General features: G+C 37.0%; 2 protein-coding genes across 3 annotated transcripts in view; both read left to right on the plus strand.

The window, feature by feature from the left end:
* The window catches only part of LOC125857448 (uncharacterized), a 622,948-nt gene that overhangs the window by 473,951 nt on the left and 132,363 nt on the right, over positions 1 to 16,634 (plus strand). The gene's annotated exons all lie outside the window — the stretch shown is intronic.
* LOC125857439 (protein EMSY-LIKE 3-like) overlaps positions 1,043 to 16,634 on the plus strand; it is a 16,634-nt gene continuing 1,042 nt past the window's right edge. Inside the window, exons 1-9 of one of the 2 annotated variants that reach the window (XM_049537032.1) lie at positions 1,163 to 1,296; positions 3,949 to 4,003; positions 4,323 to 4,525; positions 4,620 to 4,955; positions 5,066 to 5,257; positions 6,041 to 6,109; positions 15,897 to 16,121; positions 16,215 to 16,283; positions 16,359 to 16,422. In XM_049537032.1, coding sequence (XP_049392989.1) covers positions 4,427 to 4,525; positions 4,620 to 4,955; positions 5,066 to 5,257; positions 6,041 to 6,109; positions 15,897 to 16,121; positions 16,215 to 16,283; positions 16,359 to 16,422 — 1,054 coding nt within the window. In that variant the 5' untranslated portion in view covers positions 1,163 to 1,296; positions 3,949 to 4,003; positions 4,323 to 4,426. Of the gene's footprint in view, positions 1,297 to 3,948; positions 4,004 to 4,322; positions 4,526 to 4,619; positions 4,956 to 5,065; positions 5,258 to 6,040; positions 6,110 to 15,896; positions 16,122 to 16,214; positions 16,284 to 16,358; positions 16,423 to 16,634 lie in introns of both variants that reach the window. The other variant, XM_049537031.1, reaches the window with a different exon arrangement.

A 16,634-nucleotide genomic window follows, 5' to 3' on the forward strand; every position in this document is an offset into this window, starting at 1 on the left:
CCTCAATTGACGGAAATCCCCAAATTGACTTAGATTAACCCAATTTTTTTTAAAAAAGACCCATTCCATATTTTAAACCCATTGCCCCATAGTATTACCCATTCCCCTTTTACCCCTTCTTTCAAATTTTTCCATATAACCCATTTCCCTTTACCCATTAACCTCTCCTCGATTGTTCTTCATTTCGCTTACCCATTTAATGTGACTGATTGGATTAAGCAACACCCTGGTGAGGGTATCCCTTTACTTAATCTTGCTGGACAAAAAGTAACTGATGCATTCATTGCTTTTCATCCAGGTATTGCTTGGAAACATCTTGATACCTTCTTTATTGGCTGTTATTTAGAAGATAATCAAGTTTTTGAGGTATCAAGGGATTATAGAAAGCTTTGTCTTGACTTTGCTAAAGCTGAATTGTTTGAGAAAAAGGGTCATGGGGTTATGTATTCATTCTGTTTTATTGAGTTTTTGCTTTTCTTGACCTTCTATGGTGTAATTTTTAGTGATAGTTTCTTGATTCATATGCTTTCTGGAGCATTGTTGGGGTTAACTTGGATGCATATTTCTTATTTGGGTCATGATTCTGGTCATTACTTGATTATGACAAATAAAGGGTTCAATAAAATGAAACAGATTATGTCAAACAAATTCACCATGGAAACACAAATGATTTACCGGGAAAAGGGGAATGGGTTATATGGAAAAAATTGAAAGAATGGGTAAAGGGAGAATGTGTTATACGGGTTATACTGTGGGCAGCGGGTTTAAAATATGGAACAAGTCTTTTTTTAAAAAATTGGGTTAATTTGAGTCAATTTGGGTATTTCTGTCAATTGAGGTGTATAAATGATGAAATTAGTGACGACGAGGGTATAAGTAACTTTATTTTAACGGTAGAAATATAGTCAACTAATAAAACAAAATTAAGGAATATTTTTGACCCTTTTTCCTATAATTTGAGTTTCCTAATGGTACATTTTTTCTTTTATTTATTTAGCCGAACAAAGTGGTGTATAAATTCCCATCCCTTTGAATGTTGTATTCTTTCATTTGAGCCCAATTCCCTCTTGTCGGTCCTTAATTATTCGTCGAAACTCTGCTTGTTTTTACTTTCCTTCTTTCTTTGTCTCTCTCTCTATATATCTATATGTATTGACGCAGGCGGCAAGGGCATTAGAAAAAACAACAATCTTTTCTGCATCAGAAAGCCGTTTCATTTCATTTAATTTGTCGAATTCTGAGATTAATATAGTTTGAAGATCCGGTGTATGGACTATGGGCTTTTAGAAAGCAGCGGTAAGTCCCTCAATTTGCTACAATTCTTGTCTATTTATGTAAATTTAGGGTTTTGCCAATTGCCCTAAACCCTCCAGAGTTGGAACAGAAGATCAATCATATGTAATTGTGTACTCATTCTGTTTAAGATTTCATATTTTGGGTTTCCCATAAAGGGATTTGTATTCTGTAAATTTGTTCTGAAAACTATGGACAATGAAACTAGGGCTTTTCTCTTATGTTGTAAAAATGCTTTATGTTGTTTGGAATTCGTTTTTGCCTTAGTTTGAATGGTTAGGCGAGATTTTCTTATTTTTGTCTGCTCGTTTTGCCTCTTTATGTGTTCAAAATAATGGTGAAGAGTGCTGATTTGAGTTGATTTTTTTGTTCTAAACTCAATACATGGAATCTTTAGTTTAAGAAAATTTGTATCAAGATATCCTGATACATCTAACTTGCTGAAAAGCAAATGTGTATCGTGACATTTTTTCTTTTTGGAAAAATCAAGTCTTTGATTTCCTACTTTTCTCTTTCATTTTCATTCACTTGTATAGTTTCCAAGCATGAGGCCAATGGTCAATTCCCGTCCTTTTCCATTATTTTATTCTCCTTTAAAAGAGGTGGGATGGGGTTAAATCTGAGAATGCAAACTAATGGATTTTACAGCATGCTCTTCTTCACTAATGCCACTTTATCGACTTCTTTTTCTTTCGATACTCATAGAGATAGTATTATCACCCCATTGACCATGTTATATATTCTGCCGATTGTTTACCATCTGTGGAGGTTTTATTCTGAATTAGTTGGAGAAAATAAGGCTATCTGTTCTTGCTTTCATTTTCTCTTCTCTTCTCAAGTCTAGGTTTAAATTGCGTTAATAAAAGCTATCATTTCTTCACTTAAGCGATGTGAACTGAGGAGTGATCGCTGCATGAGTTGGTGCACAAAGTGGTCCCGACAAGAGCTGTCTTTTGAAGCCCAACTTTGAGAGTTAGCTTAATATCTACATTGTTGTATATTGGATGCTAAAATTAGTAAATTTAGTTGAAATTGATTATTATATTACTAAATCTTTATATGTTTGATATTTTTAATTTGACATAAATTGTGCACCTCACTTCTCCCTTCAAGTCCCATGAACCTTGTCATTTTTTTGGCAAGTTTGCTTTTAATAAACAATGGATTTAAGGAAATATGTAATAAACGCCATCTATAATTGCCTACCCATTTTTTAGGCTCCAAATCTCCTGCTTATATACTAAGTTGCTTGGACCCGGGTGCAAATATCTGACACGGATGCGGATCCAAGGGTTGGATTTGGCAAAATTTTAATTTTAAGATTCGGGGTACGGATCTAGGTAGGGATATGTGTCAGTGTTACTGTTATCAAAGGCAAAAAATGCAAAAAAGCTCTAAGGTCCATTGGGACTTTAAGTGCAAAGCATAAATAGAGGGTGGACTTTAATGGAAAAAGGCGCAAAGATTATTAATTATAAGCATGAATGACAAATATATGTACAAAGAAATTGAACAGAGATTAAGATAAAGTGAAATATCAATTGTTTAGTGTCACCTCTTCAGAAGAGTCTCATTGACAAGGATAAATATGTCTTAGGACCTTTATGACGACACTTAGGACCTTTATGACGACACTGGAGCGTACATAAAGCGAGGCGAAGCTCTCAACACGTTTTGAACCTCGCTTCAGGGCTTAAGCGCTCCTTTGACAACACTAATATGAGTGCACTGAGATTGGGCTAAAAAATGCAAAATTATAAAAATAGAACTATAAAGATATTTTGTGGAAAACTTACATATGTTGTAGAATTCAATTTTTCATTCTCCAAGATGAGTGTTAAAAAACATAAATTAATTGTCAAAAAGCAACATGCTAATAATTAATTTAGAATCCCTCTTTTCTATGAGAAAGAAAACATTATAAATAACAAAATTGACCAAGAGAAAAAGCTAAAAAAGATTGAAGCTATGTCATTTCCCACGTCTAAAATCTGTTTTTATTTTTTATTTAGAGAAATCAAAATCTCAATCCTCCCCAAATTTGTCCATCGACTATGGTCAAAGTATCAGATGTGGGTTTACTAAATCTCACAGGAATCATTCACCCACACCGTTTCCATGTGTCGTGTTGACAACAAAAATGAAGAGTCCGCGGAACTTAGGTAGCTAACGCATGAAATATTGGGGAACTGTTGGGGATGGGCTTGGCCGGAGGAGGTTGAATATAAGGCTTGCGAACTAAATTTTATGCTTTCTTGCTTAGCGGAGTTTTTTCACTGATCATGTTGTGGTCGGTGTAGCAATGGAGTTTGGAAGCACTTGTGACTTATCTTGTTATATTAGTTGTCCATTTACTCTATTTTTTTTTTTTGATGATCAATATTTTCAACCATGGACTTTTTACTGCTATATCTCTTGTATATGATTATGATTACAAAAATCATTTGGAGTTCCCTTCTCTATTTCAAATGTGTCTTTCCATAATAAGTTTTCGACAATTTGACAAACTTTTTTCCATTGTGACGTGCAATAAAAGACAACTTTGTTGCCCTTTAATGTCTCTTGTCACATTCTTACAGAAAAATGAGTTTTATATTTTGTATGCTTATAATGTCATCAAAAAAATATTTTGTATGCTTATTGTGTTGCTTACAGTGTCTGCCTGGGCCAATCAAAAGATGCACTATTAGCATCTCGGATATAAACCTAGGTGAGGTTTGTAACCAACTCTTTGCGCTGCACACATATAAATTTGCTCCCCTCCCTCTCCATGTAGATATCATTAAAGTAAATAGTGCAGTTAGCATTTATTTAGGTAATGTCTTACCATAATGACATATTAAGCACTTGGTTAGGTAATGTTTTACCGTAAAGACCAAATATGTTAACCAACCTTTTTACTGTGCCTGTGGAGAAGGAAGGGCTGCTAAGCATTCTTTTTAAGTAACTGATTTTACAGATTCATTTTTTGCTTAATGAAAGCTACCTCCAGTTCAATGGTGTTTTCTCTTGTTTTGCAATTAATATAGGTACTGATGATGATCGGCCTCAATCACAATATAATCGAGTCCCTGCAGGAAGTATTATAGGTGGAAACGGTAGGTCTAGTATAAGTTCAGCCCCATACCAAAGGATGTATGTTGATATGGAAGTCGAAATTCACAACCTTGAGCAGGATGCCTATGGTGCAATCCTTCGAGCTTTCAAAGCACAGTCTGATGCTCTTACATGGGTATAAAACATTTACATTCAGTGTTTTCGTTGTCTATAATTGTATAACATTCTTTTGAGAAGGCACTATGCTTTACCGAATCTGTAATATTCAGGAAAAGGAAAGCTTGATAACAGAACTCAGGAAAGAGCTGAGAGTGTCAGACGATGAGCACAGAGACCTACTGACCAAGGTCAATGCCGATAACCGTATTCATAGTATCAGGGAGTGGAGAAAGACCAATGGAAACCAACCTGTTCATGATCAACTCCCCAGTCCAACAGTTTCTGGATCAAGAAAGAGGCCAAAAATGTCACAATCTGTGATAATGCCACTTGGTACCCCGTTGGAGTCCTTGCACCATCAGACAATTGCAGCGAGCACGCAACCTACTACTCCAGGTGCAAAATGGGGAGCAGCACCAGGAAATGGAGGATTTAGGTCTAGACCTGTAAGTTTTCTTGATAACTAATGAAGCTATCTTCCTATTATCAAAGGTATAGATATCGTTGGCATATCGATGTATCTTTTAACTTGTTATACATTCTATCTTCTCAATAGGGCCAGCAAGTGTTCTCCTCTTCAAGGGCTGTTCATTATCAGCAGGCTGCTCCTGGTTCTTCAAGTGCTCTTCGTTCTGGTGAACTTGCTGAAAGACCGCGCGATCCCCTGATTGGGAGAAGAGTGATGACTAGGTGGCCAGATGACAACAACTTCTACGAGGCCATTATAACTGACTACAGTGCTGTTGATGTATGTTCTGGATTTAATTAGTATGTTGGAGGTTATTCAATATATGTGCATAAATAGGGAAATGGTGCATTATCTGTCACCATACTGATGTTAAAAATGGTCATCAGAAGCTATCCTGATTTCCGAGTGTTACTAGCCTGCCAATATAGCTCTCTTTGCCTGCCAAAATTGTCCTTTTCTTTTTGAAGGGAGTGTAGTTTACGGTTGAACTCAGACACAATGCAAGAGAGTGAGATGAATTACCTATTCTTTCAGCCTCAAGATTTAGAGAAAGGAGGAGTGAATGCAAGAGGCAATGAGTTCTCAAGATTTCCCTATGTGCTAAATTTTTTATTTGGAATGTTGTATTGTTCCTTCTCAATTTGGTTCTTCTAAATAGAACTTTTTCTACTTCGATGGAACTTATCACACTTTAGATTTTTTGCTATTGCCTTAACCTTCCTTTTCTGGGTATAGGGGGTTGAGGGCAGGGCTTGTTGAGTTAAAACTTTTCAGTGCAATCCTAATATTTTGGAAAGTTTTTTTCTTGAAACTTGATTATGTTGCTTTTAGTTTCTAATGTATCTCTTAAATCAGAAGTTGCTTTAGTTGCTGGTTGTTTTAAAACTAATATAGTAGTGGATAAACAAGCAAATTATTACAATGGATATGCTGTTCCGTGAACTAAATACATGCAATTTATAAATTAGGGACCTTTAGGTCTTGCATTTCTTTTACGTTACACAAGCAAATTGCTTGTGCTGTGAATTTCAAACTTACATGACTTGCATTTTCCTTGTTTAGGGTCGGCATGCTTTGGTGTATGATATGAATACACCAAATGAAACTTGGGAATGGGTTGATCTCAAAGAGGTACTCTCGTTTGTTATTCAATTGGTTACACATTCCTGCTTCATTTGTGGTACATATGAATTTGGTGCTTTATTCTGATAAAAGTAATAATCCCTCCATTTCAGTTTTAGTTTGTTTCAAAGGAATGTCTCTTTCTATATTTGGTAACTCTCAGATTCCAGCATTCTGCATAGCTTGTTTAAGACCACATGATTCAAAAGGCATTTTGGTACATTACACATATCTTTAGTTTAAGAGCACTAGATTCTTATTTTTTTAAACACCGTTGCCTAGTCAAATTAAGACACTTAAATAGAACAAGGGGCACAACATCTTATTGAATGTTCGGGTAAAAAAAGCATGTATACAAGTGGTATACCAAAAAAAGAGAACCTACAAAAAGATATGGGTTACCTAATATTTTATACGAGGAGGAATGGTACACCAAAAGGAAGTATGGGGGAACTTAATGACACTAAGAAATGTAACTTAGAAATGCTCCCAGCACATTTCCCGAGTTGTCTCTTCCCTATTTCCTATGATTGTAGATTTGCGCTCTTTCCGGAGTTTGACCTGCCTGGTAGCACATTTTTCACCCACTATGATTACTGCAAATATTTTCTTTCCTCTTTCTCCATTTCTTCGTCTCTTTTTTCATATCATATTTCTGGTGGACATTCAGACTCTTTTACAATGGGGGAGAATCGAATGTACTTTTCAGCAGGGTTTAAGTCTTATGAAATCACTAGACTTTAATCAAGGTCTGAATTATGGTTTGATTGAGTGGAATGAAGCCGTAATTTGATGCGTAGAACCACTTTCAATGGCAAGATTATGGAGTGGATATGCTTTGTCCTTCAGGAAGCTTCTCGAGACAATGAATCTCAACCGAGAATATGGAAATCCCAGTGTCATTAAAAGCGACGAAGTGCTCGCTTTAACTGCGAAGCGACATCCTGTCACTTTAATGCCTTGGAGCGATGCGGGAGAAGCGTGCTTTTATTTAAAGCGTGAAAAAGCTTGCTTAAGTGTTAACTAGGTTTTTATAAAAAATACTGTAAAAATACTCATGGTAAGCTTTTCCAAACATTTCCCTCCATTGTGTGACTGCTGCGGCGACTCATGTGGCTGCCGCAACACAACGTAATTTTCTTCTTCTCTTCTCTTCTCTTTCTGTTTCTCTGTTTTTTTTCCTGATTTGTATATCTTTCTCTGTGCTCTATTTTTTTTTGTTCTGATTTGCAATATCATCTACTTTGCGTCACGCTTCTCGCTTCCCTCGTCACTTTTTTCCACTTCTCGCTTCCCTAAACACTGGGAAAACCAAGGAGCGACATTGCTTATACTTTTGCTCAAGGGAAAGCAACAAGCATGACAGATTTATCACTATCGTTTCAGTTCAGGGAGACAACAGATCTGTGATTATTCTTCCAGAAGTTGCATTTAATGTAGGGTGGAAGGATATTGCATTTAAGATTGATAGATTCATTAAGGAAGACACAAATCTATTTATTACAAACTTCCTCAGAAAGGCAGATCCTAAAATACCACATGTAGCTACCTTAAAGATTGCAAGTGGCAGTCAAATGATCAAAAGGAAGCTCTGGTTAATACAAGCAACAGAAAAATTGTTGTAGAACGACGTAATGTTTCCATTGAGAATGGATTATATTAGCCAGATGTGTTGCCCTTTCAGAAGTGATTTGAAGGACATGCCAACTCTTTATGATTTAAGACGATGGGTCATTTCGACTTGGAAGAACCCTTTTGGAGTGAACATCTATGAGATGACAGACTCTTTTTTCCTCGTTGAGTTTCCAAACAAACATATGGCTGAGCATGTTATGCAAGGAACATGGGCTTGGAAAAAGGAGAAAATCTTCTTGGAGTGGTGGTCGGCGATTGTTGCACGGACATTCAAGGGAAAGGTTGGACATGGATCAGAGCTATGGGGCACTTGTTACACCTCTGGTTAGAGAAAACTTCCAAAGCCATTGGAGACCAATGTGGTGGATGGCTACAAACAAAGGAGAAACATCACTGAAGAACCATCTCAAATGGGCAAGGTTGAAGATAAAAGGAGTGGGTAGTAATGTACCAACAAAAATAATAATAGAAGACAAGGGTTTGGTCTTCATCATACCTATCTGGAATGAAACTCCGATGAGGGTGGTTGTTGGAGAAAATGGTCAGATTGTTATGAGAAACCGTCAGGTAATTGAGAGCTTCAATCTACGGTGCAGGGTTGATTACTATGGTGCTGACATCGCAGATCACACGAATGCCGAAAAGGGAAAAAATCTAATCAGATCTTCTTGGGGGAAGGAGATGCAGGCACATGAGGGAGAGTAGTCTTTGATATTTTAAAAAGGAAAGATTTTGGGCCTTCTATTGATAGTGGGTTGACCCAATTGAAAATATTAGAGGAAGCAAATGATAAGAGTTACAGAAACCTTACCTTTGTTGTGGGCCTATCTTTAAAGCTCCAGGCCACAAGGAAAGATATGGGGCCAAATTGTTGTATTTTCATATGAACTAAACCCCGTTGTTTCGACCCTCTTAACACTGAAATAGAGCATTTATGCAATGTTCCATTGAACACAATTTGTAGCTGGCAGTAGAGGAGTGAGGAGAAAATACACAACCTAGATATCAATTCCACATGCAATTCTCAAATAATCCAATTTTGTGGAGTAGACGACAACACAAATGATCACTTGGGGGCAAGACGCATGGAGGTAGACAATACAGAGAGAACAATTTATTGCATGTGGATCAATTTCAACAGTTGGACCAGTGGCCAATGGAGAGGATATACAACCTCTGAAAGTTCAAGTGCAAATAGCATAGGAGGAGGCTTCCCTATGGGTGAAACAAAAGATTATGCAACTCAGCAAACAGTTTGGTGTGGATTTTAGGGGTTTGAAGATGAAGTATGTATGGTCTTTGTTATTGAAGCTCGATAAAAAAGACGGGAAAAATCAATAATGCTGAACCAACATCCCCTAAACCTAGGGACCACTCTGAAGTGAAGAATCTTCTTCAATTCGGAGTTAAATTCAAAGATGGCGAGTCGAGGAATAAGGGGAGGGAAGCTACTAGCTAGCTGTGTTTCTCAATGAAAATATACATTATCTTGTGGAATGTGAGGGGACTAAGGCCTCATTTGTTTTCATTAAGATTAAGACCTTTGAATCTGAATACACGTCTGAATATTAAGATTTGCATTAAGAGCTAGGTGTCTAGATCTGATTATACATCTGAATATTAAGATGTGGTCTCCAAATCAGAACACTGAATGATTATTGTTTGTCTTCAATATCTGAATGTGCATATGAAATCAAACATTATATTAATAAAATGTTATAAAAAATTCATTTCAATAAAAAATATTACTTTTTGATTAAAAAAATATCATAATCATCAAGCATAACATAAAAAAAATCATGAATAAAAAATATTTTATAGGCACAATATAAAAAATATTGCACTTTGTGAATGGGATGTGAGAAGTTCAGCAAAATTAAACAATCTGTGTGCTACCCAGGATTATATATTTGACCATTGCCTATATCTTTAAAACGTGGGGAGTGGGATTTTTCCAAATCCTATTTTAAATTTGAGAATTGGTGGATGGAGGTTGTAGGTTTCAAGGGAACTGTGGAGGAATGATGGACATCTTATGAAGCCTCTGGCAGAAAACAGATTACATCTTGGCCAACAAATTGAGGTTCGTGAAATCAAAACTGAAGGAGTGGAGTGTTTCAAAAGGAGGAACCTAAAGATTAAGAAGGCTGATATCCTATACACCTTTAACAAAGGATGAATTATTATTGAAAGCAAATTTACAAATGCCAAATGGAGTATCATGAAGTGGCAAAAAAAGAGGAAATCACATGGAGGCAAATATCTAAAATATTATATGACTGAAGCAAGGAGATAAGAATACTTTTTCAGAGGCCAATTTTCATAATACAACCACATCGACAAGTTAGACGTGCAGGGAGATAGCGTCATGGATCCACACAGATAAGGGAGAGATTGTGGAGTTTTATCAGAAAATTTACACCAAGACAAAAGCTTGGAGACCCAAATTCAACTTTCAAGGTGATTATAAAGGTACTGAAGAGGAGAGTGAATGGCCACAGAGGGATTTTGAAGAACAAGAGGTGTTAGAATGTCTGAAATTGTGTGCTGCTAACAAAGCCCCAGGCCCATATGGCTACTCTATGAGATTTTTTAGTTGATGTTGGGAGATTGTGAAAGAAGATTTAGTGAACACTGTTAGGAATTTTCATGGAAGTGAATACTTTGAGAAGAGCTTTAATGCAACTTATATTGGATGAATTCCCAAGAAAAATGGTGCTAGCAGTCTTAACGATTTCAGACCCATTTGTTTGATTGGGACATCTGTAATCATATTTAAGCTACTCACAGAGAGGCTTAAGAGAGTGATCAACAAGCTGGTAAATGGTCACCAAATGGGCTTTCATAAGAGGTAAGCAGATTATGGATACTACTCACATCTATAATCATATTTTAAGCTACTCACAGAGAGGCTTAAGATAGTGATCAACAAGCTGGTAAACGGTCACCAAATGCGCTTTCATAAGAGGTAAGCAGATTATGGATGCAACCTTGTGATAGCCAATGAATGTTGATTCCCGACTTAAATGGACAGGAAACAAGCATTCTATATAAACTTGATATTGAGAAAACCTATGACCTGTGAATTTGTACTTTCTTCTTAAAGTTCTAAAAGTTATGGGATTTGGTGTGAAGTGGATCAAATGGGTTTCTTTTTTGCATAAAGACGGTAAAATTTTCAATTTTGGTGAATGGATCTCCAGAAGGTTTTTCTCTTCAAAAGGAGGTTTCACACAGGGTGATCCCTTCTCATCCTTTCTCTTTCTTATTGTCTTGGTTGGGTTTTTCTGATTAGGCAAAATGCACAATTTGACCAGTGACCATGGAAGTTCATCAGGAAGACTAAGGCCCCTTACAATTTCTTATGTTTTTTTTGGCTTGTAGCTAGAGAAGCAAGTCTCACTCATGAAAACTTAAAAAGAAGGGGATTTCATCTATGCTCTAGATGTTGTATGTGTGGTGCAGCCAGAGAAAACAGTAGCCATCTGTTTCTACATTGTCCTATAACTTGTCCTATAACTGGAAAATTGTGACAACTTTTTTTGAACATGGTAGGACTAAGATGGTCTATGCCAGTAATAAGCTGTGATTTATTGAAGTGCTGGAACTATAATGGTGGTGCAGAGAGACAAAAGAAGTGGTGGAAACTTGTCTCAGCTTGATATGGTGGACAATTTGGAAGGAGTGGAACTATAGAATTTTTGAAGACAATAGTAATTATGTGCAGAAAGTCTAGATGAATTGTATTTTAAAAATTTTTTTTTATGTAGAGGAGGCTGAATCACTAGTTGATATGATAGGTTCCTTGTAAAGCAGTAGTCCTAAGCATGGTTAGGTTTTTGTAATTGTAGATAGCACTGTTATGGTAGATTACAGATCTAATATATATATACACACACACACACACATTACCGGTTTCAAAAAAAGAAAGGAAGTATTATTTTTGAGAATGGTAAACTTTACTTCTATATATCCAAATGTATACTACAACAAAATGTAGTCCCCCATCACAAAAAGTCTAATCTATGAGAATCAAGCTTTTCGCCTTCCGTAAGCGCATATAGGGAAGTGGGCCCTCGGCTATTGAGAGGACTTCTATTGTCTCTCATTTATTTACTGGAGTTTCTTGTTCCCGCGCCCTGGTACCGAGATCCCTAGTAATCTCTTGCAGTGTCAAAATCCTAATATATCTAATTACAGCCAATCAATTTCTGTGCTGTCTATAACTACTTGTTTACACCAAAAATAGAAAAGGTAGCAGTATGTCTTGATCTTTTGTATGTTGCTCTTTTTTCCTTCAAAACATCTCTGATTCCTCTCTTTCCATATGGTCCACCAAATACATGCAGGGACCATCTTCCATCTCTCCTCCTTCACTGCATTGCTATCTCTTTTCCAGCTTCTTAGCACTTCTTTGATTCTCCTATGTTTAACCCACGTGATCTTCCTGTATTGCTACTGTCCTCAAAACATCTTGAGTTACTTTATCTCTAAATTGGCCATCAAATGCAAGCAAGTCATCCTCCATCTGTCTCTGTGACCTGCTCCAGTTCCAGCGGTTCCATCTACTTCCCAACAAAAGAGAGCTTCAGTAATCTTTATTGGCATTGTCCAAGCTTATGCCCCTTTGAGATTAATAAAGATCTTCCATAATTGGTCAGTTATCCTGCAATGTAAAGATAGATGGCCAACTGTCTCCACCTCCTTTTCACTTAAATAACACCTTGAGTCAAAATGCATCTTTCTCCTGATTAGATTATCATGTGTGAGCACATCTTCATTTGCAAGTAACCCTGAGAAGCATGCAACCTTGTAGGGACTTTAGTCTTCCAAATAACTTCAATTGGTGAATTAAGGTTCAGGTTGATTTATCATTTTGTAAGCTGCATTAACTCTGAACTTTCCATTGCTATGTCCTTGCCATCTCAATGTGTCATCTCCATTGTGTAGTCCTGTGAAGCTTTCGAAATTGTTTGTACTTTGTACAACTCAGTCATTCTATTCATCTCCCAATCATACAAGCCCCTTCTAAGTTTCAGCTCCCAGCCTTAAGGAGACCACATTTTAGCTATATATTTCTGTTGGTGTTGGAATAGATCATAAAAAAACAGGGAATAATACCCATTTTCAAAAGAAAAATATCAGGGAATAATACCTTCAGAGCTCCATTCCCCAACTAGTTGTCATTCCAGAAAGTTATCCTGGTTTCATTTCACACAGCTAGAAACTTGATTCCTTAGAGCAGGCCATAGTAACCTGATAGACCTCAAAGTCACCTTGCTCTATAGATTTTGAGGGTCTTGAGAGTACCTCCATAATCACTCTAACTTGAAGACTTTGTTGTGGTTCTTCAGGTTTCTAATTCACAATCCACCTTGAACCTTACTCACAATTAAAGATTTCCACTTGATCAGGTGAAAAACCTTTTTTTCATTGTTACCTAGCAGTTAGGATCACATTTTTGCAACAAACCAAGCGGGGAAACATATCTTCTGTAGTACTTTTCCGTGCCAAGCGGAGAAACCCCCCGTGGTACTTTTGGAAACCATACTGAAAGATCCAAGTCTGATCAAGAGCTTCTCATACTATGACTTAACAGAAGTGACTCCATTGTTCCTTGCCCCCTCACCTCCATACATTATGACCTTTTTGTAGTGTACTTTGCATTTTAATTAGGCTTTGGAGCTCATTCAGCCTCCAATTCTGGAATTTCCTCCTAAAACTCGAGTTCCGAAATACTTTTCCATCTTGTAGTCTTTGACTCATGGACTGCACTTTATTCTCCTTCTGGCATGGCATGTGATTCTGTATGTGTTAGGAAAAGTAAGTCTCAAAATGTTACTTCTGTCTCCAGCGCCACCAACGTCCCATAAACCTTATCCTTCCCACATCTCCTACCTTGAATGATATGTTCCACTAAACCCTTCCCATCCTCCAAAAATATTTCTCCAAGGCAAAAGAACATTATTCATTTTATTATTTGTTCTCCAACCCCCTTCCAAGACCTTGTAATTGTCCGCTATCACCTCCTTCCAAAAAACTTGTTCCTCTATGGGTCTTTTTAAACATCCATAGGGGTTGTTTGGTTGGTGCAATAAGGGATAACAATCTTGGGATAAATGCGGATTATTTTATCTCGTGTTTGGTTATGGGTGTTAATTAGTCCTGGGAATCATTTTGTACTAAAATAGTGGGATTAGCTATCCCATATAGAAGGTTGAATATCTAGTCCCATGGGATATCTTTGTCTATCCCATCCTGGTAACCGGACAACCCCTTAGATCTTTAATCCCCTAGGTCACCCCAAGATTTAGGAGACGTCACAGTTCCCCACTGTACCAAATGGAACTTCCTTGCCCCGTTTGTTGCATCCCATAAAGGACTCCTTTGGAGTCTTTCCAACTTTTGCGTGACACTAGGTGGTGCATGAGACAAGGACATGAAGTAGGCAGGGATACTCAATTCACTCTTAATCTACACTTCCTTTCCTCCTTTAGACATCTGTTTCTTGTGCCATCCTAAAACCTCTTAAGAAAACCTTTGAATCACCAGATTCCTTTCCATTTTATCCTTATTAGAAGATCCTTGTGGCAATACAAAATTAGGTGGGAGGAAGAGCCCCAACCTTGCAATTCAATATGATCACATGATGTTGATCTTAAGACCTGACAACACTTGAAACCATGTAACTGCTGCACATCCCAAATATTTCAACTTGGTACTATCTGCATTGCAAAAAATTATAGTATCATCTGCAAATAATAGATAGAGATATGAGACCCACCCGGAACAATGTTCTGCCACCGCTGCACTAAAACCCCTCAATTAATCACCAGCTACAACCTTATTCTTCATGCTCAATGCCTCTATACAGGAATGAACAAGATGGAAGATAGTAATTCTCACTTTTGCAGGTTGCTCGAGCTGCTGGAAAACTCTGACAAATTACCATTCATAAGACCTGTGTACCTAACGGCAGATATGCAACACTTGACCCAATTTCCTCATCTAACACTAGAAACCCATCTTCAACATTACAAAATTTAGAAACTCTTGGTTTACATGATCAGATCCAATTTGCTGATCAAAACACCTGGTACACCTTGCTTTCTTCTAGAGTCCATAGCTTTATTTGCCAACCAGAGTTATGTCTAGTATTTTTCTACCTTCCACTAGCTTTCCGAAGTAGACACGGTCTCCTCTAAGATCTCCTTTAGTATATCGGAATGCATCTTAGAAATAATCATATAGATGCCTTTTTTAAAAAAACTGGTAATATTGTATTCCTCAGCATTAAGGATATGCTGGATATTGAGAAATAAATCTTATAGATGCTTTTTGACTAAACTAATAGGTCTGTAGTCTTTGATGCTTGTTGCTCCTTCCTTTTTTGGGATGATGACAGTGAAAGATCTGCTGAGTTTTTTTTTTCCTTTCAAATTCTTCCCCCATGAAATTCCTCCATGGTCTCATTCACCTCACCTTTTACTGTGCAGAGCACATGTCTGGAAGAATGCCAAAGTTAAACCATGGTCATTTTCTTTTATTCTTCTGATCTGAATATTATGCAAATGATTTTGTATTATTTTGGTGGGAAATTGGTCAAATTCTTGCATGGATGTCAATCTGTATTTTTGGGTTGAAAAGTGATTTCCTTTGTCTTTCCCCTTTCTCTTTTAAACTTGTGAAGTTCAACTGTTGTATCATAGTTTCTTCCACAAAATAATGATTCCAATCAGTGAATTGACCTAGAGAAACTAGAACTTGTTCTTCTTCAGTGGCCTTTCAGCCTTGTATATACAAGTGCCATTTGTGCGTTCTTTGAGATGTTTATTTATATTCCCCATTTTTGGCCCTCTTTTGGATAAATTCGTATGCATTTCTGCATCGTGATTATTGCACCAATGTATTTCTAGATATATCAGGACCATTACATGTTTTTAAAATTCTTCATTTCTCTTATGGTGGCTATAAATTCTGGATTCTTTTCTGCTTCAGACTTGCTGTGACAATATATTTCTTGATTATGAGCACCCAAAGGACATTATACCTTCCCAAAGAAAAGAGTTCTGAAAGACATCGGGATAATATTGTTGCATTTTGAACAGGGACATTAGGAAATACATTAGTGAAATCACTTTGTTATATTCTGAATATGCAGATTCGCTCCATGGATATTCGTTGGATAGGTGATGATCCTGGAATATCTCGAGTAGGTGGAGCTGGTGGGCCAGGCTATGAAGGAGTTAATACTCTAAGTACTGGAAGAGGGAGGAGATTTGCTAGGCAACAATTTGAGAATGATGTCAATGCATCAGAGACTAGAATCGTACAGAAAACATCAGATGAAATTGAGATTCTGCACACAGCAACACTGATAAAGAAGGTAAAATAGTGTGTTGATCTTGGTCAACTAAATTACTCATACATAATACATCACGTGTAAGTCATTTTATTTTTGGCCTTGTCGACTTACCAGGTTGAGAAGGTTATTGATGCAAGTCACCCTGATCTGGCTGAGCTTGCAAAGGCAAAGAAAATGCTCAAGGTAGAATAAGTTAAACAGTTCCTTTAGCCCATATATTTGTTTTCTTCTGGCGGCTGAAACCTGATTATATTACAGGAACATGAACAAGCATTAATTGATGTGATTGCCAAACTCACCGATGTTTGTGAGAGTGGAAGTGGTATGAAATAATTACAGTTAAAGGTTATTCTTTTAAATTGGTGCAACTTATCCAAAATTTGTGTTTTGAATTGAGCTGAGTCTCACTTAATTGCTTTTTGCCCTACTATGTTGTGTTAGAGAGCTTCTCTGCTGCCAGTTTTAATGCAAAATTCCTCAAAAACAAGCCACTTTCCAGTTGCTGCACTGAAGAAAAGTTGTAAAGATTTTTGC

Source organism: Solanum stenotomum, chromosome 3 (genome assembly GCF_019186545.1).
Source record: "Solanum stenotomum isolate F172 chromosome 3, ASM1918654v1, whole genome shotgun sequence".
Classification (NCBI taxonomy): Eukaryota; Viridiplantae; Streptophyta; class Magnoliopsida; order Solanales; family Solanaceae; genus Solanum; species Solanum stenotomum.